The sequence below is a fragment of the Melanotaenia boesemani genome, chromosome 13 (genome assembly GCF_017639745.1).
Source record: "Melanotaenia boesemani isolate fMelBoe1 chromosome 13, fMelBoe1.pri, whole genome shotgun sequence".
Lineage (NCBI taxonomy): Eukaryota > Metazoa > Chordata > Actinopteri > Atheriniformes > Melanotaeniidae > Melanotaenia > Melanotaenia boesemani.
In genome coordinates this window covers 4,039,535-4,066,588 of record NC_055694.1, presented here as the reverse complement: position 1 = coordinate 4,066,588, position 27,054 = coordinate 4,039,535, and the positions used below count along the sequence as shown (strand labels likewise).

Below are 27,054 nucleotides of genomic sequence, written 5' to 3'. Positions count from 1 at the left end.
AAAAATAAACTGGTGGATAACATGGATGAAGAAGGATGAAGAGGAAACGTGCCAAATCAAAAAAGACAAATGAAGACTTCTTCTTTCTCAGGCTAAAGAAAAGACAGAATAAACAGCCTGAGAGAGATGTGTAAATACACTCCTGTCTCAAAGACATTCAGCACATTCACAGAACCAACTGTTCTTAATTTATACCTTTTTCTAGATAATATATCATCACTTCTGTGCATGTCATGTTTGCGTATGCACATTTTAAAATGTTATTAATTCAGAAGCCAGAAGGAGTTTAAATGAAAAACTTGCTTCTTGACTTCAAAACCACTTTTGAGAATCAAGACGTTTGTGCAATAATTTAATGCTTGCTGGGTTTAGAGAAACACCAGCTGCTGGGATTTAAAGAAGGAAATATCAAAGAGTTTGTCTACACTTAAATATTTTGACTGCTGGATTGGTCACTATGATTTTTTTGGTACGTATCTACAGGTTTTGACAAAGACGCTGGTTTGGTGAACACGCTTTTTATTTACAGGACTACAGGTCTCACTTTTCTTGAATTTCTTCTTCTCAAAGGGTATCTAACCCTTAACTAATGGCTACAGAATTCAGCTCCTTTGTACTTTAAGGAAGTAAGTATTAAAAGAAGAAACCATTACAGCAACTAATGGCTGCTTCCATGTACGTGAAGTTTAGCATCATGAACTGTAAAATCTGAATGTGTAACGTAACATGCAAGACTTTTGGATTTAAACTTACTTGCTCTCAAGCTGATGGTAAAGATAGAAAACTGGCGTCACCCTTATGTCTTTGAAGCAATTGGAGCAGGAGCCAGCTAGCCTACTTTTAGGGGTGTAAATCACAAGTTCAGTCACGACTGATTCAATGGATACCAATTCAATGTTTGCCGGTATCACAAATTCTGCCACAATACAATTTCAGTTTAGTTCGATTCAGGAGCCAGCTAGCCTAGATGTAGCATTTTAAATCACAAATTTGATCACAATATATCAATTCAATGGATAACAATTCAATGTTTGCTTGTATCACAAATTCCACCACAATTTAATTTTAATTCAGTTTGATTCAGGAGCTAATTGGATTAGTTTTAGGGATGTAAACCACATGTTAGATGACAATACATCTCAAATTCTGCCACAGTATGATTCAGATTAATTTTGATTCAGGAGCCATTCAGCCTAATTTAAGTGGTGTAAATTGTAAGCATTGATTCAGTAGATATCGTTTCAGTGTTTGAATATATCAGAAATTCTATCGTGATACAATTTCAAATAAATTCAGGAGTACCTGGCCTATTTTAAGGGGTATAAATTGCAAATTCCATCACAATCGTTTCAGTGGATAACAATTCAATGTTTGCCGGTATCACAAATTCTGCCACCATACGATTTCATTATAATTCACTTCAGGAGCTAACTAGCTTAGTTTTAGGGGTGTGAATCACAAGTTTATTCACGATTGATGCAATGGATACCAATTCAATGTTTGCCGGTATCACAAATTCTGCTACAATACAATTTCAGTTCAGTTTGAGTCACAAGCAGGAAGCCTAGTTTTTGCATTGTAGATCACAAATTTGATCACAATATATGTCAATTCAATGGATAACAATTCATTGTTTGCCGGTATCACAAATTCTGCCACCATACGATTTCAATATAATTTTAATATAGTTTTAGGGGTGTAAATCACAAGTTTGATCACAATACAATATATCGATTCATTGGATGAGCCTACCTTCAGTAGTGTAAATCTCAAGTATCGATTTAATTTATTACGATTCATTGTGTTTACCGATATCACAAATTTAGTCACGATACAATTTCAATTAAATGTGATTCAGGAACCAGCTGGTCAAGTTTTAGGGGTGTAAATAGCAAGTTTGATCACAACATAATATTTATTCAATGGGTAACAATTCAGTGTTTGCTTATGTCACAAATTCTGTCATAATACGATTTACATCAAATTCAGGAGCCACCTAGCCTAGTTTTAGGAGTGTAAATCACAAGTTTGTTCACAATGCAAGTTCTCAGTTTAACCGATAATGATTCAGTCTTTGTTCTGCCAGTATTTGATTTGGATTCAGTCAGATTCAGGAGGCAGCAATCGATATGAGAGGGTCCCATATCAAATGTTTTTTCTAACCTAGTTATAATAACTGAGGTAGTACAGTCTGACTTTATCTTAGTTACACACCACATTTTTTAATATATTTTCCTAATTAAGTTAAGACATTGTCACTGTTACAGCAAAGAAAATTTAAACTATCCCTCCTCTTCTTTTAAAACATCTAACAGATTATTACTGTATCCTGATCCAGACTTTGAGTTTGGAGTAAAATATCTAAACAATTCAATGCTCATGGACCACTGAATCAATGTTTCGCTGACTGAGTTGTTTACACCCCTGCCTAGTTTTGTATAAAAGCAAGAGTAAACGGTTATCATGGACATGTCCAAAGTTTTAAAGAACAGCCTCCACAAACGTCCAAAAAGCTTTAAAATCTTTTTTTAAGCTACACACAAGCAGAAATAAAATACAACAGTGTGCAGCTTCACAAGTTTTTTGGACAAGTATTTTACAAAAAGATGTTGAATTACCAGACGTTATGTGCAATAACTACTCAGAAATTTGGTGCATGTTCACTGGCAACCCCGTGTGATAAGAAGACTTGATCACTGCACTCTGTTCCCTGTTGTTTAGTTATTATGCTAAACTCAACTACTTATTCATTAGCTGTTAACATGCTAAATATTTTTCATCCAGTGCAGGGCAGTACAACCAAAAGTATTTATCACTTTGATTTTACCTGTTTCAGAGTATTTAACGGGGCTTTATCTGGACATCATTGCCAGTAATTAGTTGTTTGGTCCACGTCCGACCTTTTATATCAAAATATCTTCATGACAACAGACACAGCTCCTTTTTCTCTGCATCATCATGTTCAACTTAAACCTCTGCTACGGCTTCACTTTCTGAACTTTCTCCATCCATTTTCACTCTCCAGTAACACAGCTGCTCTGTGGCAGGTTTAGTGGTGCAGCAGTGAAAAAGGTCCCCCCTCAAACAGTTTCCTGCTGCACCAGGTTCCCCACGTTGTTAAGGCTGTTTAAGCCAACAAATTCATATCGCAACAAAAATGAAGATGTTTTCTGTGTGAACAGGTGTTACCCAGCACTATTTTATAGCACTCAGGCTTCAAGTGGCTTTACTTTGTCCTTTTTTATAACCCCCCAAAAAAACAAAAATACTTTGTATGTAATTCAGCCTGCCTGTTGTTATGGGGAGTTATGAAGATCTTGTTACATGTTACATCTGCTAATTGTCCATCCTGAAAGTTAACAATTTAACAACATCCAAAACTAGAAGAAAGACGTTCTGCATCTCAGTAGCGTACTGGCACTGACTCTGAAGCACATCTGGAGCCCGAGAGGGGCTAAAACAGCTAATGTGCAACATGACCTCTGCTTGGGCATCACTCTCAGGACGGGCTATGCTGTTTTGTTTGATTTCGTTTTATTTTTTAGCCCAAAAGCATAAAAAAAAAATCATTTTTTTTTTTTTTTTTTTCTTCTTAATCCATCCACTTGTTTTTTGTTTCCTGGCTTTCACTGGCTTTTTCTGTCTGTCCATTCTTACATGGATTTATGAGGATTTAGCAACGTGTTACATATCTAATACATATTGATAAGTGTCTCTAGAATATGTGTTTTTATCCATGTGAGATGCATTTAATGGTTACTGACCCAGAGCTTAAAAAGCCACTGGGCCACAGTGCCATGCGTGCAGGCCTTAAGTTATCAAAGCTCTTTTAATGGGCCAAAATAATGTCCAGTTACAACTAGAGTGCCTATGTTTACAACACAGACTGTATACACGCTAACCATGGAAAACTGACGATATAAAGGACAGTAATGCTTACTGGATGTGCATGGGTGAATCAGCCATGTTCAGAGGACTCTTCTCGATGGCGAGCAGGATTTCCTGCACATGAAATTGTAAAGCAATGTCGCAATTTGCAATGCAATTTGAGAATAATGTAATTTTGGTCATTTATGCATGATATTTGCTGCAGACAAAGCCAAGTTCAGGAAACTTGAGCCATAATCACAAAATCACATGTTTGAGTCTGTATTTTTTGCCTGTTTGTAATCAGGTAACGAACACCAGTAAATACAAAGATTAAAGTATTTTAAGTATTGTTTTAAAATACTTTTGTGCTTTTTACCATCATTACAGTCAACGTTGTGTGAGAATTTGAGCTGAAACAAAATATATTCATATATTTTATATATTTGAAGATGTTTAATCTGATACCCTTGTCAGATTTTCCAATTCTTTGTAAATGTGATGTTTTGGTATGAATGTCAAAGGTAATACAGCACCGTCTGTCCTTCCCTTTATATATTGAGCTGTCTGTAAATATGATTTACACTTGGACTTTAGAATAACAGACTATGAGTACATATTAACCAACCTCACAATAAACCAGAACCTTGGTCTCTTACAGTCGGGGTTAGGAATATAAAGTGGCTGCAACATAATTTCTCTATGGTCCTTAATCTCCATAGATGTTTTCTCTGCTTGAAGCCAATAATTTGAGCCTTCTTAAACAGGCTAACATTTTTTTCAAGGACCACAGGCTGTGTCTTTCCACATAGCTTAAGAAATGAGAAGCCACTCATTGCATCAGTTGGGATTAAGTAAGTTGCTGCCAGCATACCCATGCAGTAATTACCTCCTTCTCACCAGCTGGCCAAGGATTGGTTACCTTTTGCAGCAACATGGAGCTCTTGGAGTTCATGTTTGAGTCGCCTCTTTTTGACAAATCTTTGCACCGAGGCTAGACATAACATGAGGGCTTTTATCTTTTTTCTTTCTTTTTTTATCTTTCTTATTTTTAACTAAAGCTCTGAGTCCACAACAAACCCAACTACAGAATGAAGTCAGGTTGTTTGTACTAAAAGATTGCAAAAACTGGATCTTAGATCAAATGTCTAATGTGCAAAGATTTGTTTATTTTGGTTCCAGAGCAGCTGTGTTTTCACCTGGATCTAAATGTCAGCTCTCAAAGGTGAAATTATAACCATTTATTACTGTGTGAAAATAGATTAAACATTCACATTAAAGGAGTTAGTAAGACAATCCAAAAAAAGAACAAGCTGCATAAACGAAGGGTCTCCTGGGACATGGGCCACCCATACAATCTGACTGGCAACCCCAAGGTGCAACTTCAAGGGATATTCAGTATAAACTGACCTTTAATTGGGTAAACCTAAAATGTCTAAGTGTTAGTGAAGGCAGCATGTAGTTAGTAGGTCTCATTTGCATATGCCACCTTTAATTTGATATGTGCCCCTAACTGTGCCCCAAAGTGCACATAACAGAGGCAATAGCGAGTTCCTTTTGAGAAGTTGTAGAAATGACGCTGTTGCACCACTTCAGATGTCTGAAGTACGTCACAGATCACAGCAGCAGCCTGGCAGAGACATAAACTCACCCAAATTTCTCCAAGAGACACCAGGGGCCACAGGGGGCAGGTGCTCCTCTGCACGCGCACGATGTTCTTCACATAGGCGGAGTTTTATTTGCTGTCAGGCTTTAAGGAAGTTAAAATCTGACCGCTGTGGTCATACTGAACCGAAGCAAAACTAAGTAACCAGTTTCTGTGGGAGTCTTTTCGAGGACTCTTTCCATTCTCTACCTGTCTAATAGGTGAAGTGGGTCAGTTGAGGTCTGAGCGCGGCTCATCAACGGTCACCCATGGGTGAGTGTCTGAGGAAGGTTTGTCCGTGTCTGGAATCACTGTGGCAGAGGATTTTCCAAGAGAAAAAGACTGCTCCGAGAGATGACGGAGACAGCGGTGGTGTTAGGGAGGAGAGACCACCGAGATCGAGTCCGCCCCCGCCCAGCCAGCAGAGTCCGACGGAGACCGCGGTGTACACGGCGCTGTGGCCGTTTGAGTCCCGGCATCCGGACGAGCTGTCCTTCCAGGAGGGGGATCTGTTCAGTGTAGTAAGCAGCAACGGAGACTGGTGGACCGCGAGGAAGATTGATAGGAATGGTTGCGTGCTGGACACCGGGATCGTACCTCACAACTACCTGCTCAGGACCGAGCGTCTGCAAACACAGCCGTGAGTAGCGCGCACTTTACGCGTCTTCTCCAAACTCTGCTGCCACCTTCACTCTGTGAGCTCAGTTCCATTTAGATGTTGAAGACAATAAAAGAGCAAACGACTTCTAAAATAGAGAACATTAAGGTAAAACACTACAAATCTACAGGAACCTTTAATAACCAACACAGTTTTAAGGTGTTGAAACTAAATCTACCAATTCAGCAGCAAAATAAATAAATAAATACATAAATAAATAAAAATATAAATAAATAAATAAAGAGATGCTTCTCAGAAGTAATAACTACTTTTATAAACTCATTGTTCACTTTATCAAGTCCACTTTGCTATTACCGGGTTGGACCCATTAAATAAGATACCAGATCAGAAACAGTAAAACCGTGAAAGTAATTACATATATATACATTCTTGGTGTCATAGATTCAGCAAGGTGGTGGAAACCTTCCTCAGAGGTTTTCTCCATATTGACATGACAGCATCACACAGCTGCTGCAGGTTTGTCGGCTGCATCCATGATGAGAATCTCCCGTTCCACCACATCCCAAAGCTGCTCTACTGGACTGAGATCTGGTGGCTGTGGAGGCCGTTGGAGTCCAGTGAACTCATTGTCATGTACTAGGGGGCGGTGGGGTGGCGTGGCTCAGTGGGTAGAGTGGTCGTCTTGTAGCCTGAGGGTTGCTGGTTCGTTCCTAGAGTTCGTGTAGAGGTGTCCCTGAGCAAGACACAGAACCCCAAACTGCACCTGATGGGTTGTGGCTGAACGCCTTGCATGGCAGCTTCTGCTGTGTGAATGGGTGAACGTGATGTATGATGTAAAGCACTTTGGGAAAAGTGCCATATAAATACAGGCCATTTACCATTTAGAAAATAACTACACTGTAGTCATAAAGGGATGGACATGGTACCACATTGGTACTAAGGGTGGGCCAAGAAAATCTCCCCCCACCATTACACCAGCAGCAGCCTGAAGCGTTGATCCAAGACAGGATGGATCCATGTTTTCATGATGTTTCCAGCAGATTCTGAACCTAGCATCTGAATGTGGAGCTGAAATGGAGATTCATCAGACCAGCAACGTTTCTCCATCTTCTATTAGATAGATAGATGAAACATTTGAATGAATTTGTATAAAAACACAAAAAAAAAATGTATGAAAACAAGGAAAAAAGAAAGAAAAAGCAACAGATGACGGTAAGCCTACTTGATATTGTTCTGGGTTGTTATGGCAGAGGAGATAAAAGATTATTTATAGTTTTTTGGCCAGCAGGACTTTGTAACCACTATCTGAAGGTAACAACTGATAGGAGGTGTTGGTGGCTTTCCTGGTCACCTATTCATGGCTCTATAGTTCAGAAAGGTGATTAGGTAGAGTTACTTTACTGACCTGATTGATTACACAGGTGAGTTTTGTTTGTCCAGTGTGAGTTGTAGCCTCAGTTTCCTGTTCTTAGCTGGCAGGAGGCACCCGGTGTGTCTTCTGCTGCTGTAGACCATCTGCTTCAAGGCTGGACGTGTTGTGTGTTCAGAGATCCTGTTCTGCATACTTGGTTGGAACCAGTGCTTTCTGGACTTCCTGTTGTCTTTCTGTCGTCTTCAACCAGTCTTCCCATTCTCCTCTGACCTCTGACATCAACAAGATATTCTGGTCCAGACAACTGCTGCTCACTGGATATTTTCTCTTTTTCAGACCATTCTCTGGAAACCCTAGAGATGGTTGTGTGTGAAAATCCCAGTAAATACTCAGACCAACAACCATGTCACGTTCAAAGTCTCTTAAATCCCCTTTCTTTCTCATTCTGATGCTCAGTTTGAACTTCATCCAGTCGTCTTCATCATGTCTACATGACTAGATGTATTGAGTTGCTGCCGAATGATTGGCTGGTTAGATATTTGTGTTAAAAAGCAGTTGAACAAGTGGAGCTGATAAAGTGATGGTGAACAATTCAGTGAAAGTGAAACAGCAGAAACATATGCATGTGGTTGTTTAATAATAACCCAGGCAGCAGTTTCGTCATGTCACGCCTGTCTGGAAAGTTTCAGTTTAAATCTAACATCATTAACTTTTCAGATATCTAATTTTTATGTGGTACCCCGTCAGTCTTTACTTTGCCTCCAGCTGCAGCCACATAAGTCTGTCTACTCCGCTGGATATGAAACACAATGTGTCACTAAAATTTATTGTTCTCAAACTGGCTTATCTGACAGATTATCATCAAGCAGAAGCTTTCAGCTGCATCAGCTTTAACAGTACGTTGGGTTGGGGAAGTCAATGCGACAAACTGCTGCCATTTATAATTTTCTCTTTGTATCTGAGAGCTGCTGAGACTTTGCTATGACAGTTATCTTAGTTATAACATTTTTCATCATTAATATCCATCCAAAGTTCTAGTTTTTCATCATGAGAAATGTTTATTACACCGTCTGATGCAATTTAATGTAAATCTCAAGTCTGTTAATCATTCAAACCCAGAAGCAAATATTACAACTGTCAACTTTACCACTTCTTGTTTTCTCATTATCTGCAACCCTTTATTGCTTCAGCAGAATAGGAAGTACACCAAGCCTGTTTTCTCCTTTGTGTCAACAGAGGCTTTAAATCAGAATTTCTGAAATCTGTATTTTAATGGGAAAAAAGCTCAGCAGGAAATCCCCAAGAAGATTTTAAAAAAAGACCAGAGCTACTGCAACAAGCTGCTGACACGGCTCCATTTCTGCAGCATAATTATGTTCCTTTCATACTGATTATTGTATAGATTATTGGAATTTTGGACAGAGGTGATGTCTTTCATGGCATGAACAGTGATGCACCTCCATACAATCACAAATGTTGTTTTCACCCTCTGTTGATAAAAGCTTGGATGACCTTTCTCTGGTTTAGCATGAAGACCCAAAGTATATTTTCCAAGGGCAAACTGAAATTAAGACTGTGCCATAAAAAGATCTCACAACTAGTTCAAGAATAGATTTCGATTTAAACTTGTGATCAGCGTGAGACATGCAGTATTGAGTCAGCCAGATGTGCCTCCCTCAGCACACTCCAGTCCACTAGTTGGTGCTAATGCACCTCTAAGCTGTTTTCTAACACATAATAGAAGAAAAAAAATAGAACGACCTCTGCAGAAATGTAGAAGGGAATGACTTTGGCCAAAGAGCCATGAGGGCAGAGTTGAGGCTGAAGCTAAACTCATGTTTTCTTCACAATTTCTTTGATTGGTTGCTAGTGTCACTGCAAAACCTACTGAAAGAGATAGAGCGGTGACTTTATGAGCATTTTCATGCACTAATGCAACCTCATGCTGTTAGAGCCAGGGTTGGATAAAAATGATTTAAAGCAGAACAAGGAACCTTAAACTGCAAAGATTACACACCAACATGAGAATATTTAACAGTCAATACCCAAAGCTGAACCAATACATATTTGTACAGAGACATTTTTAAAGAAAAGTTAGTTATGGTGCTTGTTGACCCGTCTTTTCTGTAAACTCCACCTCCAACTGGTTCATTCAGATGGTCATCCTTCCTGGTTCTGGTTCTGCTGGGGTTTTCCTTCCTGTTAAGAGGGAGTTTTTCCTCTCTGCTGTCCCCTCGTGCATCTCAGGGTGGTTGATTTGAAGAGAACAGTTAATTCAGTTCGTTGGTTTTTGCATAAAGAACTCCAACAAATCCGTCAGCAAGCAAAGGAGGAGAGAAACATACCACAAATGAAACAGCGCTATGGTTCCTGCAGCTGAAGATGGGAAAGAACTGTCCTAATTCATCACATTGGTTTGAATATTAGAGCTTTAACATCAGAAACTATAAGCCAGTTTCTAGAAATGACAAAAATGTTTTTTGTGTTTTAATCCAGGTGGTTTTATGGGAAAATGAGTCGCAGCGAGGCCCAAAGCCACATGATAGGACCACAAAATGAGGTGGGAGCGTTCCTCATCCGAAACAGTGAGAAAGACCGCGTTGGATACGTACTTTCAGGCAAGACAAAAAATATTGTGATAGATTAAAAAAACAAGAGCAGGTTCATTTCTAATAAACCAGACAGAAACTGTTTTATGAGACACCAGTGTACAGAGCAATAAAGTGTGAGTTATACGTATAAAGTTTAGATTTGGGATAACATCCCAACAAGTAACAACATATATGGGATAACAACCGTATATGAATCTGATTTGGGGACTGCTCAGAGAGGAGTGTAGAAAACCCCCAATACTGTCCCTGCAAATTAACTGCACATCTGCTGAGTTGCCTACACATGTGCCAATATCAATATTAAGCTCAAGTAGAACCTTTTATAGAAGCTCTGCAACATGCTGCCCTGTTGCTGATTCACAGTCCACCATAGCAAACAATCTTTCAGTAATGACATGGGTTACATATCTCAGGATGATGGAGCACTGGTCTTTGCTGCTGATATCTTGTGTGGTGTCAATCCACCCCACCAATGGGCTCTCCCATGGGGAGAGAGGACATGGGGGGAAGAGAGGAAAGGGGGGACATGCCATCACTGAGTGGCATATGACCCCCAGGGGACCCTGTGAATGCATGTTTGTATGGGTGTTTTGAATACATGGGAGGGTTGAGTGTGTCTTTATGTTGGTATGGATGGACAAAATGGATGAGATGGGGATGTGCATGGTTGTGAGTTTTAGAGGGCTGGGTGTATTGGGGGTGGGGGTTGGAGGGCATTGTGGTCTCTGGAGTGCGTGGTCGGGGGGACTGGGGCAGGCGCCAGTCCACGATGAGTGACTGTCTGGGCCAGCACCGCCCTCTGGGATGTCAGGCTGGAGTTTATCTTCTGGTACTGTCCCACTTCTAGTCATAGTTACTATAGTGACAGTGAGTGTTGCAGAGTTATCTCCCCAGTTGCTGAAACATGGCAGCCCACCACTCTAGCACATCTAGAGATGGGTTAAATGCAGAACTAAATTAAAAGAGTAAGAATTATTATTATTATTATTATTATTATTATTATTATTATTATTATTATTACCAGAATTAAATAAATTAATAAATATATGTAGATAAAAGATGAAGAACATATAAATAAATAAATGTATGAAGAAGAATGTAGATATCAAAAATAAGTGTGAATGGATAAAAAGATATTTTAAATTTATTCATTTTAAAGTCCTTGTTTATGACTGTTTTGGCCCTTCGCATATTCTTTCATTGTCATTGTGTGAATCTTCCTGCAGTGAAGTCGAGCGATCGGGTGAAGCATTTTAAGATCCACCAAAAGGCTGAGAAAACTTTCTATGTGGAACACGACCAGCTCTTCAGCTCCCTGGTCGAGCTGGTGGAATACTACCGCATCAACAGCCTCAGCACCACAGGCCCGCTGAGGAACCCCTGCAAAAGGGTGAGGCAGGACAAGCTGGCTGTGTTTTGGTTAATGTAACTTTTATTTCTTGTCACAAGCTCGCTCCAAATCCATCAGCTATGCGTATGAGTGTGTGAGAGATAATGAATGATTAGGTGTGTGTTTTTAACTTGTTTAGGTTATATACTTGGGTATGTGAGCTTATTTTTATTTGATGTTGAAATTATTTTGATATGGAACTGTTATTATTATTTGTACCAAAGAGTGCTTTCCTGCTCTTTGGTATGAAAAGAGCTATATAAATAAAATTTGATTGGTTACTCTGCTCCGCAAGTCACTCGAAGTCGATCCTGAATAAAAGGTCCTTGCACAAGCAGTTAAAATACTCCGACACATGGTAGTATTTATCTACATGTTGGATTACTATAGTTATTAATTACTGTGGTAGAATGTCATTTCAACAGTAGCTTTGAATTCAGATCAAAGTCATGATTAACACCGTCAATGTTAGCTCCGCCCACCAGGACTGATGGGTGAGTTTGACAGATAAAATTTATTTGTGATGCACTGCCACATGGGACACCCTGAAATAAGTAATTACTAAAAAATATATATATAAAATAATATTTAATTTCAATTAAATCAATGATATATTTAAAACAAATTAATGCATTTCCAATTTTAACACATTTAATAGATTATTCAATGCTGATTCATGTATTTAATTGTGGCACTTTTCTCCCTCCGCATATTTAGGATTATCGGTCTCTCTAAGTGATTGTAGATGTGAAAAAAGACTGAATGTTGGGATTAAATCAAAGCGTGTTTTAGCAGAGTAACTGAGGATGTCACATTAAAGGTGGGAATTTTGTCTTTGTTTTTCCTTCAATAGAAAAAGCCCAACATCCAAGATCTGAGTCATTTTACAGTGGGTGAATTTGAGCTCCCGAAGGCGGAGTTCACCCTGGGGGATGAGCTGGGCAGTGGCCAATTCGCTAACGTCTACCGAGGCTGTTGGAGGAACCAAATTAATGTCGCTATCAAGATCCTGAAAAGTGGTACTTTATTATCTAAGTAAATTTTGTAAATTGGTCTCCGAGGATAAAGAGCATGAAGACTTCCTGATGAGCTCATGGCAATATAACTTTCATACTATATCAAAACTAAAATGTTTAACAGTGTCTTAACTATTCCAGGTTAACGCATAATAGTTTGCTAAGTGTATAATAACAAATAATTGATTAGAAAACATATTGGGACTTCATTTCTGATCACTTTCAGACATTTTATATACGATATGGAATGTTAAGAGTGCCAAAAGAAATAGATTAAAATAAAATGCATAAAATAATTAGTAAATCAACAAGAAAACAATGATTAACCAAAGAAAAACAAGTGGGAATATTTTTTAATATTGATTTTTATACACTTATACCCACTTAAATTTGTCTATTGACATATGTCACTTAATGACACTTGCACATTAAATTTAATGTGTAAGTTTGTCCAAACTTGTGACGGGTAGAGTGTAATTATATCACGTCGTCATTTTAAACTGAGACAGCAGTGCAGAACAACCTGCACATTGGTTTTTGCTACTCCACTTGAACGGTTAAAGTACAGTTAGTAGAATCTGACCTTGAGCTCATGACCTCAAGCTCATAAGCCAGTAATACTCACCACTGGACTACGCCGAGCAACTGACTGCTAAATCTAGCAAGACTTTAGTAGACTGTGTTTCATGCACATTAAAAACTCCTGTTACAGCCTGACTCCACACATAGAAGCAAATCCAGTTGTCCTAAAAGCATCAGATTTTGCTTCTAAAACTGTGTTGCAACTGCTGCCAAGTTCCTCCCAGAGGAAGGGAGATTTTGTTAACATGAAGGTTTAAGAGTAATCCCCAGCCAACGTTTCCAGTGTTGGTAAGAGTCTAGTGATTAGTTTAAATGACTTTTATGCCAGAGGCTCTAGGTTTAAGTCCAGGAACTGGCAGTCATCCTGTAAAGAGTTGAAAAATAGCAAAACAATTCAAATAAAACAAAAGTAATTGATTTATAATAAAGCCTAAATAACAGCCAAATTATTTGATAATCGGCTAAAGCTATGCAGAAATGATCATAGTAAAAGCTACTGAGAAATAACATTAGATAAAAAGCTAAATCAAATCAGAAACAGACAAAACAATACAAAAAATTATTAATCTAAATATTAAAGGGAATGTGAGGAAAAAAGTCAGTCCTCTGACGAACAGGCAGCCAGTGTAAAGACCTCAGAGCTGGGCTGATGTGGTCCACTCTCTTGGTCTTAGTGAGGACTCGAGTTCTGAATAAGCTGCAGGTGTCTAATTGATGTTTTAGGTAGACCTGAAAAAACACTGTTACAATAATCAAGCCGACTAAAGATAAAAGCTGGACTAGTCCTGCTGAGACATCAGATCTTTTACCCTTGATATATTCTTAAGCTGATAGTAGGCTGATTTTGTAATTCCCTTAATGTGTTTCTCAAAGATAACGTCTGAGTCCATCAGTACGCCCAGATTTCTGGCCTGATTGGTGGTTTTTAGGTATATAGACTGAAGCTCTGTGGTGACCTTTAATCGTTTCTCTTCGGCTCCAAATACAATCACCTCAGATTTGTTTTTGTTTAACTAAAGAAAGTTTAGACACATCCAGTCATTAATCTCTTCAATGCATTTACCAAGAGCCTGTACGGGGCTCCTGGTGACATTGTAATATATATCTGTGTGTCATCTGCGTAGCTATGGTAACTAATTTTGTTTTTCTTTATAACCTGTGCCAGTGGGAGCATGTAGATGTTAAACAGAAGAGGCCCCAGGATGGAACCTTGGGGAACTCCACATGTAATTCTTGTCTGCTCAGATGTAAAATTACCTATTGACACAAAGTACTTGTTATTCTCTAAATAGGATTTAAACCAGTGTAGTGCAGTACTAGAGAGACCTACCCAGTTCTCCAGTGGTTTAAGCAATTTAAAAAAAGAAGAATAACACATTTTGCTTCACATCTTTAGTTAGTTTGGTTTTGGCCACATTTCCTGTCTGATCTCTCAGCTCACACGTTCCTCTGTTGATGTCATCTTTCTTTCTTCCTGAACTGTTTTTTTTCCTCGTTGTTGTTTACTCATCTGTAAAGTAAGTAACATCTCCATCATGTGTTTCTGGAGTGTACTAACATAACATACAGTCAGGTTTCAACTAACCTTATAACACACTGGATAAGTTGTGACATGAAAACAGTATTTATGTCTTTTTTTCAATATTTTAAAAAGAAGATCAAATCAAATCAAATCAAAACTTTATTTATAAAGCGCCTTTCGTACAGGATTGTGGCTCAAAGCGCCTTACATTTAAAAACATTCCCGTCCAATCACCCTCACCCCCCAACCCCCATACAGGCACACACACTCCTTCAGCCTAGAATAATTCAAAGTACATGATGCCAGGTGCAGATGGACAAATGAGGAAACCTCATCAGTAGGGGATCCATCTGCACCAAGGGTGGGACAGTATTCTGCCAAGTTTCTGCAACTGCAGGGACACAGGAGCACGGCGGCCCGGGGAGACCTGGCTGAGACACCAGCCCCCACCGCCAAGACGTACGTCCCACCGCACCGATCAGCCACAGCCGGACACCACCCCCAGTACAGACGGACCCCCGTAGAGGAAACACTGGAAGGATCCAGAAACAATAAAAGGCAGTAAAAGAGCATTCAGTGTATAAAACGTCAGAAGTAATAAAACCAAATATTACGAAGCTAATTAATACTTAAATAACTGAATATCAACTAAAAGCTAAGCTGAATAGATGGGTCTTCAACCGAGTCTTAAAAACATGAATGTTCTCTGCAACCCTGAGGTCCTCCGGCAGACTGTTCCACAGGTGAGGGCCGCGCCACTGGAACGACGCCTCCCCGTGGGTGTGTGTCCTGACCCTAGGAATGACTAAAAGTCTACTGCCGGAGGACCGCAGGGATCGCGAGGGTTCATAGGGTAAAAGCAGATCTGAGAGATAAGAAGGTCCAAGACCATTAAGACATTTAAAAACTAATAAAATGACCTTAAAATCGATCCTGAAGCACACAGGGAGCCAATGCAGTGATCGTAAAATGGGTGTAATATGGGCCCGCCTTCTGGTCTTTGTCAGGACACGTGCTGCTGAATTCTGAAGAAGTTGTAAACCTGAGATGGTTTTTTGGGGAAGACCAGAAAGCAGGGCATTACAATAGTCAATACGACTTGTGATAAAAGCATGCATAAGCGTCTCTGTGTTGGCCCGGGAGAGAATTGGGCGCACTCTGGCAATGTTTTTTAAATGATAAAAACCTATTTTGGTAATATTCTTAATATGGGGAATAAAAGTCAGCTCAGAGTCAAAAATCACGCCCAAGTTTTTTACTTGTGAAGATGGATTAAAAGACAATGATTGTAGTTTAGGTAAAAGTTTCTCTCTCTGGGCCTCAGGACCGATGACTAAAAACTCAGTTTTGGCCTGGTTAAGCTGGAGAAAGTTTTCTGCCATCCAGGATTTGATGTCCAAAATACAGTTAAAAAGAGCATCCATTGGCCTTGAGTCATCAGGAGACACGGAGATGTACAGCTGGGTGTCATCAGCATAGCTATGAAAGTTGACCCCATGTCTCCTGATGACCCCGCCAAGAGGGAGCATGTATAGATTAAAAAGCACTGGGCCCAAAACCGAACCCTGGGGCACACCACATGTGATCTCAGCTTTGCTGCTTGAAGTTTTTCTGTAAATTCTTGTTTGTTCAGCAGTTAAGATTTCAGTGCCACTTCCTCCTGTTGCTCCTCTATCTTCTCTGTTCCTCTTTCACATCCCTTCCCTCATTTATAGTTATCTGTTTATTTTCTCATCAGACTCGGAGATGAACCAACGTGAGTTTTACAGGGAAGTCCAGATCCTGAAGGGTCTACGCCATCGTCACCTCATCACTCTTTTTGCTGTGTGCACGGCATCGAACCCGTATTACATCATCACAGAGCTGATGGCTAAAGGCAGCCTGCTTCAATTCCTCAGAGGTAAACCTCATTGATCAAAGCAAACAATCACAGGATCAAGGTTCATTATTTTAACAGGAAAACAGGAACAGGAAATCTTATTCTGTAGTCTCAAATTTGATCTTTTGAATAAAATGAGTAAAAATGTAGCAGATGAAAAGCATCACATTGTAAAGTGTGCAAAGTAGATGTAATGTGCTAATAAACTAACTTTTATTCAATCTTTTGTGACAAAACATCTTAACAGCAGCTTCTTTCAGCACAAACATCAAGTCGTCTTTCCATTTTCTTCAACTCTCTTTTCTTAAGTTCTTGAAGAAATGGCTGCAGAGCTGGTACCATTTCCATTAGCTTCAATCTGTGTGGTGCTAATTGGCTAATATCGTTCTGCAAATACACAAACCTAAAATTATGAGCATTGTTAAAATGGCATCAAGTGAACACCATGAGCATGTTTGCATGCTGAGATGGAAATATGAGTTCACTTACTTAAAATTCAGCACAGACCTTCTAAAATAAGCATAGCATCTTAGCAGCTAGCTAAAATTTGTGAAACAATTTCTGAAAAATGTTCCTGAAAGTAAAATTGTGGTCCCCGAGAATCCCACCATATACAGTTTACAATATGATCAAAAGTGTTATAGAATCAGGAGGAATCTATGTGCACATAGGACAAGGCCAAAGGTCAAAACTGGATGCTGGTGATCTTGGGGCTCTCAGGCAGCACTGCATTAAGAACAGACATGATTCTCTACTGGAAATCATTGCATGGGTTCAGTAAGACTTCCAGAATTTACTGTCTATGAACACATGCTAAACCACATCCTGCATCCACCACAGCAGCATGGCTTCACAGGAGAAGAGTCTGGCTGCTGAACTGGCCTGCCTGCAGTCCAGACCTTCCACCAATAAAAAACATCTGGAGCATCCTAACTTTTTTGGAATTGGGGTTTTATCATGTTTATTGTCATTTGTCTGATAGTCAGAGTTGTGTGTCCCATTTTGTCTCAGGGCCAGAAGGAAAGCATCAAGACCTCGCATCCCTCATTGACATGAGTGCCCAGGTGGCTGATGGGATGTCATACCTGGAGGAGCGGAACAGCATCCACAGAGACCTGGCAGCTCGAAACGTTCTGGTGGGAGAAGATTACATCTGTAAGGTGGCTGACTTTGGTCTGGCCAGAATCATCAAGGTATGTAGAAAATGAAGTTTCACTTCTTTGTAGTCTAATCAAGTTTGCAGTTTTAAAACCAGCATTTTTTTGTCATTAAGGAGCCATTCTACATCACAGAAAATAAAATGATTCCCTTCAAATGGTGTTCTCCTGAGGCCATCAGCCATGGAAAGTTCTCCATCAAGTCAGATGTCTGGTCTTTTGGTGTCTTGCTCTATGAGATCATGTCCTATGGAGGTATTCCTTATCCAGGTTGGTTTTGTGATGTGTCTTATGGTTTGGCTGATTTGATCATTTTTAATCCATCATAAACAGATAAACTCACACATTACATCAATTCTACAAAAAAAAGAGGCAGAAAAATGACCATATTGATTTGGAGAAATCAAAACCGTCTACATGACAATAACAGCCCATTGTTTGGATTATTTATATTCAACATGAGGATTTTTCTACTGTAAGTCTCTACAACACCTACAAAACAACCCTGTTGAAAATTCTCAGCCAATGGAGTGACAGATATTGTGATGATGTCACTGTCTGCCAGTAGGCGGAGCTTGTTTTATGTCAGTGGTCATAACTGCCAACACTGGTCAGAGAGATAGATGGATGGATAAACAGTGACTGAAAGGAACCAGTTTCTAAGTGGTTTATTCACTGTACATAAACATTTTATTTAAAGATTTCTCAACACAGCTCAGTTGCTTTTTAAGTTGTATTAATAACAAACTGGATGTTTTTTCACTGACTTGACAGTCAACCTCTTCATCACAAAGCCTTTTTTTCTGCCTCCTGTCTGAAATGATATTCTGAAAATAAATTAAGTTTATCTTCACAACTACAAGGACTCGGAGTAAATTCACCTGGAACACAGTAGAAAATGTTAATTTTATCTCACATTACTGTCAGTGAAAACCAGAGAATAGCAGTCCAGTTCATCTAAGAATGAGTAAAGTCATTCTGAGGAGGAACTGTGCTACAGCAGAAGCTAAAAAGTGAAGCTGAGCAGTTTTCCGGTGTTTTAATAGAGGTGTTAAGCGGGTTAGGAAACTTTATTTGCAAACAGCTCCTCAAGACATTATATCAAACATTAAAATCCCACACATACATCCCACACATACACCAATAAAAACCACAAAGGAAATAAAAAGCACTAAAATTAAATAAGAAAGGAAATACCCAAAATGATCCTTCAATTATTAAAAATATCCCAAAACAGCAACAGAAAAAAGGAATTAAAACAACATGAAATACGATCATTTAATAAAGTCATACAAAGACATAGGTCATCATAAGTTCATTTTATCAGGAGTTAATGTATTGGATGACCCACTAATGTGCAGTGAAGTGACTAATTTGCAAAGATACCTTATCCACTCAAGGATTTACTAGATATACATCTTTAAACAGGCAGCCACGATGCAGGAAAGGGTTAAATAACCCTTCAGCTTCCCCTTGAGGAGCAAATTAATATACAAAAAACTTTTCTAAAATGATGGCCTGCCTCGATTTCTGGCATCTTTGTTTTGCTGATGTAGCTTTGCAGGATGAATGTTTTTTTTCTTGAAGTGCCTCAAAGACCCGATCAGGCTGCTTAGAAGAGCTTTGTGTTAAATCTGCGGTGGATTTGTAGGCTTCCTAACCACGCTGAACTCATTTCAAGGTCCAAGGGGATGATGATTGGGAAATGCAGGTTTTAAGAAAGTTATTGAACAAAATTTCCTTTTAAAAACAGCTTTTACAAAGCTTGACTTAGCCAATAGCTAACACAGCATGTGTGATGATAAACTGACAATAAACTGACATGGACGACAGTCTTCTCGCTATTCAGTGAAAAAGCTGGCACAGTTATATAATTAGAAAGGAAACAGGTGTATCTGCAGATATTTTAATGAAAACAGATGTTTAACCACTCTTCACCACTTCTGTCTTTCTATTTCTCCTCTCTACGTAAATCTTTCCATAGCTTATAGTAACCAAGACGTGTACGAGCAAGTTCTTAACGGATACAGGATGCCAGCACCCTTTAAATGCCCCAGATTTATTCATCAAATCATGCTGAATTGTTGGAGCATCGAACCAGATAACAGACCGGACTTCAGATCCCTCAGGGCCCAGTTGGAGAACAGCCCATATGAGTTGGAGTGAAAGCCCATGGACTTCCTGCAGTATGTGCTTGTTGCCACAAGGGGGCGATAGAGAGCAAAATAAAGACCTGGAACTGAGAACTTTTCACTACTGTTTTCCCTAAAACAATGACAGTTACGCACTTTTGTTAGGTAACCTGATAAAGTAAACAACCTTGATTTCCTAAACACATTCCTGATGGTTTACACTCTGCAGAAACTAACTTTGTGCATAAATAATGTGACCATTAGTTTATAGTCAGAAACTGTTAACTTGGTAAACTCAATTCTTTTTTTTTTCTTTTTTTACAAATCCTCTTATTGTTTAATATGAAAAGGCATATTGCTGTAAAACTTTTTAAAATGCCAAATTAAATATATTTTTATTAAACATACTTTACAAAAACAGAGTTTCTGCTATAAATACTTTTCAAAACTTTTAAAAGGTGTATTTGCTTAAAAGAGTAACGCTTGCATACTATTTTTATTATTGTAATTATTGTTTTTATTTGATCAAAGATAAAATATAATCAGCCTCTGTCTGATGATAAAAGTATGTGATGTGATGACAAAAAGCAGCTAAAAGAACGCAGATGAAATAGTTTCTAATCAATTCAACCGCCATCTATTCAAACACCCTGCAGTGCTTATGTTTAACCAGAAGGGGGCAGCACAGGTCTACTATCTGAACCTCTTAGCAGAGAATAAAGAATTTATTTGAATGACTGAAGAATGAATCACTTTTCAGCTGTTTTCTTTTACTACAACATCTCAGAAAACGGCCTGATTAACTTTTCTTTTTACATTTCCAGTTTTTCCTGTATGTTCCAGTTCATTGTCTCACATGAGGTTGTCATCCTCTGGAACAAAACATTAACTCTGTACTTATTTACTGTATTTTGTACCTTCTTTCTTTATCTGTATGGTGATTTTGAGTGTCGAAAAAGGCGTCTATAAATAAAACTTATTATAATATTATTATTATTATTATTGTTGTTGTTGTTGTTGTTATCATCATTATTATTATTATTTGCCTTTATTCTTATTGGGAACATTTAAAATCTAGAGCAGATACTTTAAAATATATATATATTTAATTAGGAACATGTAACAGCCTCAGTTTAAAACAGTTTATCACAGTAACATGAGACCATTTTGTCCCCTCACCCAAAGAAAAAAAAGAAATACATATGTATACATGTACACATGCCCATACACATATACACATACATTCCAACGATAATAAACAAAGAACAAAAATAAATATAAGGGGAGATCCAGCAATACAGAAAAATACAGACTTCTATGTTCAAGCTTGAGAAATGACAATAAATCAAAAAGTCGTTGAATTTCAGACAGAAAGCTTCTCAATCATCAGAAAGTAAATGTCGTCTTCTACAGAAAGCTGCTTGTATTATTATGAATGACCAAATAAGACTATATGAGGAAAGGATCGTAGGTTTATATCAAAGACATTGTGTGACATTATTTCTGCCAGAAACTGTAAACTGAAGTTCTACATTTATCACAGCCGTCGGTGATACTAGAAACAATTTGTGACAGTCAGGTTTCAGGAAAGTGAATTCTACAAAACTTTAAGTCGAGCAGAGATGGAGCTGGTACAGATTGCTGTAAGAGTCGCCTTCTGCCAATCATCATGCAGAGAAAGTCCCCGCTCACCTTCCCAAACTGATTTAACTTTTACCAGAGTTTACAAGTCAGAGCTTCGGAAGTCCTCCCTGAACAGACCTGGAGGCTTGGACGGAAAACCAGGAAACTGATTTAATCCAGCGCCTTATCTGAAAATAAAAAGGTGAGAAGGGGGCAAAGAAAACTTACAAAATAAACCAAGAAAAAGCCATGAAATGCACCTTCTGTGTATAAATCTCTAAAAGACCTCAAACCTTTATCTGTCAGATCAAAAAGGAGAGCTAGTTTGTATCGCAGACAAAACAAAAACAAAACTAGATTTGTGGCGCAACTCTTATCAGAACAAAGTGTGTTCGTGTCCCATTTAAATACCGTTTGTTGAAACACCTGCCACATCTACACAACCTGCGATGGCTGGTGTAAACAGGGTGCGACCTAAATATAGGACCTCCATTCAGGAAATGTTTATGTGCATTCATGCTTCAAATCTGTTCAAATGTGATGATAATAAAAAGTAAAGGCATTTTACACGATGCAAGAGCTCAAACTAAAGATCACCGACACACCTGAGCTACATAAGACCAAAGCTACAGCTGAAGCTTCAGCACACACACACACACACTCCAATCTATCCAGTGAGCAGCAGTTGTCTGGACCAGAATGTCTTGTTGATGTCAGAGGTCAGAGGAGAATGGACAGACTGGTTGGAGATAACAGAAAGGCAACAGGAAGTTCAATAATCACTGGATCCAAACAAGGTCTGCAGAATAACATCTCTGAACACACAACACGTCCAACCTTGAAGCAGATGGGCTACAGCAGCAGAAGACACACCAGGTGCCTCCTGCCAGCTAAGAACAGGAAACTGAGGCTACAATTCACACACACTCACCAACACTGGACAATAGAAGATGGAGAAACTTTGCTGGTCTGATGAGTCTCCATTTCTCCATCATGAAAACATGGATCCATCCTGCCTTGGATCAACGCTTCAGGCTGCTGCTGGTGTAATGGTGGGGGGGATTTTCTTGGTCCATCTTGTTCAACACCTTTCTGAATCTATGACACTAAGAATTAGGGCAGTTCTGGAGGGAAAAGGGGGTCTGAGCTGGTACTAGAAGGTGGACCTGATAAAGTTTACGGTGGTAAATGTGTGAACCATGGGGTTGACAACCTGTAGCTCTTGAGCAGGATGCAGCTCTTACCTCCTTCCTCCCTGGTTGCAGAGATCAGTCTAGTGTGATTCTGTGTGGACAGATTAATCTCTGTTCATTGCCACCAATGCTAGCTTAGCAGTGAGCTTGATTTGTGCCAAGAAATTAGCAAGCAACAAAAAATGTAACACTGAGAGACACGTCCAGAACCAACACATTTACTGAAGTGTACTAAGCTGATTTTAAAAAGTAATTTTAAAGCTATTATGGGAATGTTAACAGTGCAAACATACTTTACAAAAGTGGATCAAGTCCTCAACTCAACTACTTCTGCAGGTTTTGTTGCAGCTGAGGAGAAAGTACGACCATCCCCAAATGGAGAATACACCAAATATTTATTTATTTTAATATTGGAGCATCTATTCTTGGACTTGACTAAAATTAGAGACATGTCCCTCTACGTAAAGACCGTTAAGGACAGGACCATTAAAATGAGAACAAACAACTCAACTCAGCAAACTGATTCGGCTCCAGCAGACTCAGTAGTTTACGATGAGATGAGCGATGCTGACTGTACTGAGCAGAAAGTGCTGTGGTGCACAGGTTTGGAACTTTTCTCTTGTCATGACATAAAAAGCTAAATCTTAACAGTTTAGTTCATTTTAAGTTGCTTTTAAGAGTCAAATAGGTCCTGTGGCTCTGAACTATGTTTTTATTTAGTGGGGCAGATAGAGAAAATGACTTATCAGTAAATGTTCCACACATTTATTTATGTAAAGTATAAAAGAAGTGGTTTAAGCCAGGATCTGAGGACTTATTCTGATTAGATCATATGAGATCTCAGTAATCCAACTAAGGATTTTTTATTCTGACTTGACTTTGAGTTTTATTTACAGGGTCCATGTAAAGACAGGAGGTTGAACTTCTGGTCCAATCAGCATCACTCAGTTTGTGCACATGTTGGCCCATTTAATGAGAGGAGAAAAGCATTTACTGGCCAAGTACGTCCAACATTTCAGCTTATTATACCTAAAAAAAAATCTGTCCATCACAAAGAGCCTCTGTGTCGTTCCAGCAAACACCCTGCATGTTCACACTGGTGCTGACTACACGGTTGTACCTGAAAAGTGTCACATCAGCAAATCCCTGACTATTCACGGGTGAGTGCCAGCACAAGCTGGAATATGAAACCGTATACACAGGAGCGTATCTGGGCTCCTGAGCTGCAGAATCGCGTCAGCCCCGTTCATTTATGTGAATGGAAGGCAGGTCAAGCGGTTAGTCCTGAGATGACCCACTTACCCCAGAGCCTGGTGTCCTGAGCTCTGATGTCAGATTACCAAAAGGAAATTTCTGAATTAGGGTAAATATGCCATGATAAATATAGTTCAACATCTGATCTGCTGTGTCTGAGAATCAGTGATGAAGCAGAAGTCCAGTCATCTGGATTTAATTATACAAATAGGGATGAGTGTCCCATTGGATGATTTCTGCTTGGATGATGATGTTTCAGCTGCAACAAGTTATATAAAAACATCCATGGAGAAGCTGAAACTACTAAAACTGCATTAGGAAATGTAGAAGGAGAGCCATCGTCTTTCAGGAAGAAATGTGGTTGGAAAAACAACTGTAGAACAAATAGAAGAGAACGCGAGGGATTGGGACTGAAGAGGTGTGTAGCCATAAGAAAGCCACTAATCAGTGAGGCTAACCGGAGAAAAAGGCTTCAGTTTGCTAAGGAGCATGAAGACTGGATTCTGGAGCCAAGAAGGTCATGTGGTTTGATGAGTCCAGGTTTACCCTGTTCCAGAGTGATGGAGCATCAGGGAAGAAGAGAGGCAGATGAAGTGATGCAGCCATTACGCCTAGTGCTACTGTACAAGTCTGTGGGGCCAGTGTAAGATTTGAGGCTGCTGCAGTTGGTCAGGTCTAGGTCAAGGTCTACGATCAGGTTTAGGTTTAGGTTCAGCAACATTATGTGTCCAGAGTGAGGTCAGCTGATACCTGAATATACTGATTGAGCAGGTTATTCCATCTTCCCTGATGGCACGGCCATATTCTGAGATGACAATGCAGCATTCATGGGGCTCCAAAGAGTGTGAAAGAGTGGTTCAGGGAACAGGAGAAATCTTTTTTATACATGGATTGGCCACCACAGAGTCCAGACCTGAACCCTATTGAGAATCAATGAGATGTGCTGGAGGAGGCTTTGTGCAGTGTTCAGACTCTCCCATCATCAATACAAGAGCCTGGTGAGAAATTAACACAACCCTGGATGGAAATGAAAGTGACATTGCAAAGCTCATGGAAACAATGCCACAGCGAATGCTGCTGGAAACAAGATAAAGACGTCCAATCAAATTTTAGAAGGTGTGGCTATGACTTTTCTCTTTGTACTTCCAATCTTTTGAATTGGACATATAAACTTTCTTGCGCATTTATTCTTTGAGTTGCTAGCATTTCTAGTTTCCCTGCTGGTCATGAGGGCTGTTTCTTCCTAGTAAAAAGGTTTTTCTCTCCACTAGTCCTCATACACGCACAGGTTAGAAACTGGAATATAAACTGGGTTGATTTGAAACTGGACTTATTTCTCTGTTCAAACTGCTTTGGGATGACGCACATTGCAAATTGGTGCAATAAAATTAAACAGAATTATTCTCTTCTTTCTTTCTAAGTTATCATTTTTAAAAGAAACCTCCATCCTGCTTACACACAGTCCCACACACACACGAACACACACAACGTTTGTCTGATCATGTGCTCTGCGAGTACACAACCTTTGAACGGGAAAACAGCCAAAACTTATTTTTAATGCCATCCAGTAGATCTGGTGTTCCCGCCTGTCCTCAGTCAGCTGCTGTGAACCCAGTCATCCCAACATAGCCGCCCATCACCAAACCTCATGACTTCTAAAGCAAACATGCTGTCCGGTGTGTGTGTGCAGGCGTGCACCCCCATTTATTGTTTAAGTTCATGGAGATAAAGCTGATTTCTGCTGAAATGAAGTCCATCTCGTAATCTCAGTCACGACCCGTCTGCTTTTATGGCAGCCATCTTTAATGTAATATGGGACTTAACAACGTTATCCTTCAACTACCTGCACCTACTTTCTGTTTCACAGTGTTCACTAGAAAATTCTTTACTATTTTGCTAAGTCTTCTGTTTGTTTTTTCATTTAACAGCAAAAAATTTGCCATTTGGCTGCCCTGCCATAAACAAATATCCTAAGTGTAAAATTTATTAGCTGCCTGTTCAACTACTACATCTAATCAGCCAATCATGTGGCTACAATTCAGTATATTTAGTCATGTAGACATTGTCAAGGAGAGAAAGCAGAAACTATCCAGTGAGCAGCTCATTGTTTCTTTCATCCACCACGTTGGACGACTTGATTCAGTAAATGGGGAACAAAGTGAAAGCAACCATAGAAACAGAGTCAAGAGAGCACCAGACAGGAAGTCAAGGGACAGACGTGAGAAAGATGATAAAGGTAAATAAAAAGAGAACGATGAAGAGATCTTCAGACAGAGACGGACACAGCCAGTGGAAAAGAAAAACAGACAAAGAGGAAGATGAAGACAGAAGCCCTTACAGGCAAGATAGAGCAGCTACAGCATTATTTTCCTTTTAATATCAGCTGCACAGAGGCTGCTCGGCGGTGTGCTGGTTAGCATGTTAGCTAGGGGGAGATTCAAACCAAAATAAATGCATTCAGTTTTTATTAGAAGTTATAATGCATTCATTCACTTCAGCATCTTTTTTGTTTTGTTTTGCTTTGTTCTCATGACCCTCCTATATACAGTTAGACTACTTTATATTCCTTGACGAAGAACAAAACATACAGGAGAAGACTTCCAGATGTTCTGCACTCTTCTTCCCAGACTCATCAGATGACCATGCTTCATTGTCTGGGTTCATGTCCAGTTTTCAGCTTTTAGTGGACTCTGTCTGGACCACTAGACACTTTTCATCAGTCCACAGACCTCAGCAAAGAGCAGAACCTCACCTCTGCAGCTCTCTGGGGGTCTCTGACGCAGCAGAAAATACATTGTTGTGTAGCTTCCTCATGTGTTTCTTCAGATCCAAGTTGCAGCAGAAGCTCTTGCCACATGTGCACGTTGTGTCTGTACATGTGGAACATCAAGTTACAGATCTGGTGGATGCCTTGCAGATGGACCACTTGTACTGTAGGTCAGCTTGTGCTTCTTGTAATTATTACTAGCATTACTAGCAAGGTGAGATAGAATGGCTGCCATGTGATTGGCTGATTAGAGATTTGTGTTAACAAGGAGCTGAACAGGTGGATGCTGAGTGCATGTGCTGACTGGCGAGCAGTTCATGGTGAACCCTGCTTTTCTCCCAATGAAAAGTGGAGTAGTTTAACGTTGATGACCTTCTTTCATAGCTTCACAACGCTGCTAACGGAGCGTCATGACCATGTGGAA

The 27,054-nt window shown here is 39.4% G+C and overlaps 1 protein-coding gene across 1 annotated transcript; it reads left to right on the top strand.

Annotated features, from left to right (window-relative positions):
• Positions 1-5,639: 5,639 nt before the first annotated feature.
• On the top strand, positions 5,640-20,777 carry ptk6b (PTK6 protein tyrosine kinase 6b). The gene is made up of 8 exons (XM_042003267.1): positions 5,640-6,152; positions 10,000-10,121; positions 11,342-11,505; positions 12,359-12,524; positions 16,364-16,525; positions 17,516-17,697; positions 17,778-17,931; positions 19,646-20,777. The coding sequence occupies exons 1-8, from the start codon at positions 5,782-5,784 to the stop codon at positions 19,825-19,827; spliced, it is 1,503 nt and encodes a 500-aa protein (XP_041859201.1). The 5' UTR covers positions 5,640-5,781; the 3' UTR covers positions 19,828-20,777.
• Positions 20,778-27,054: the final 6,277 nt, after the last annotated feature.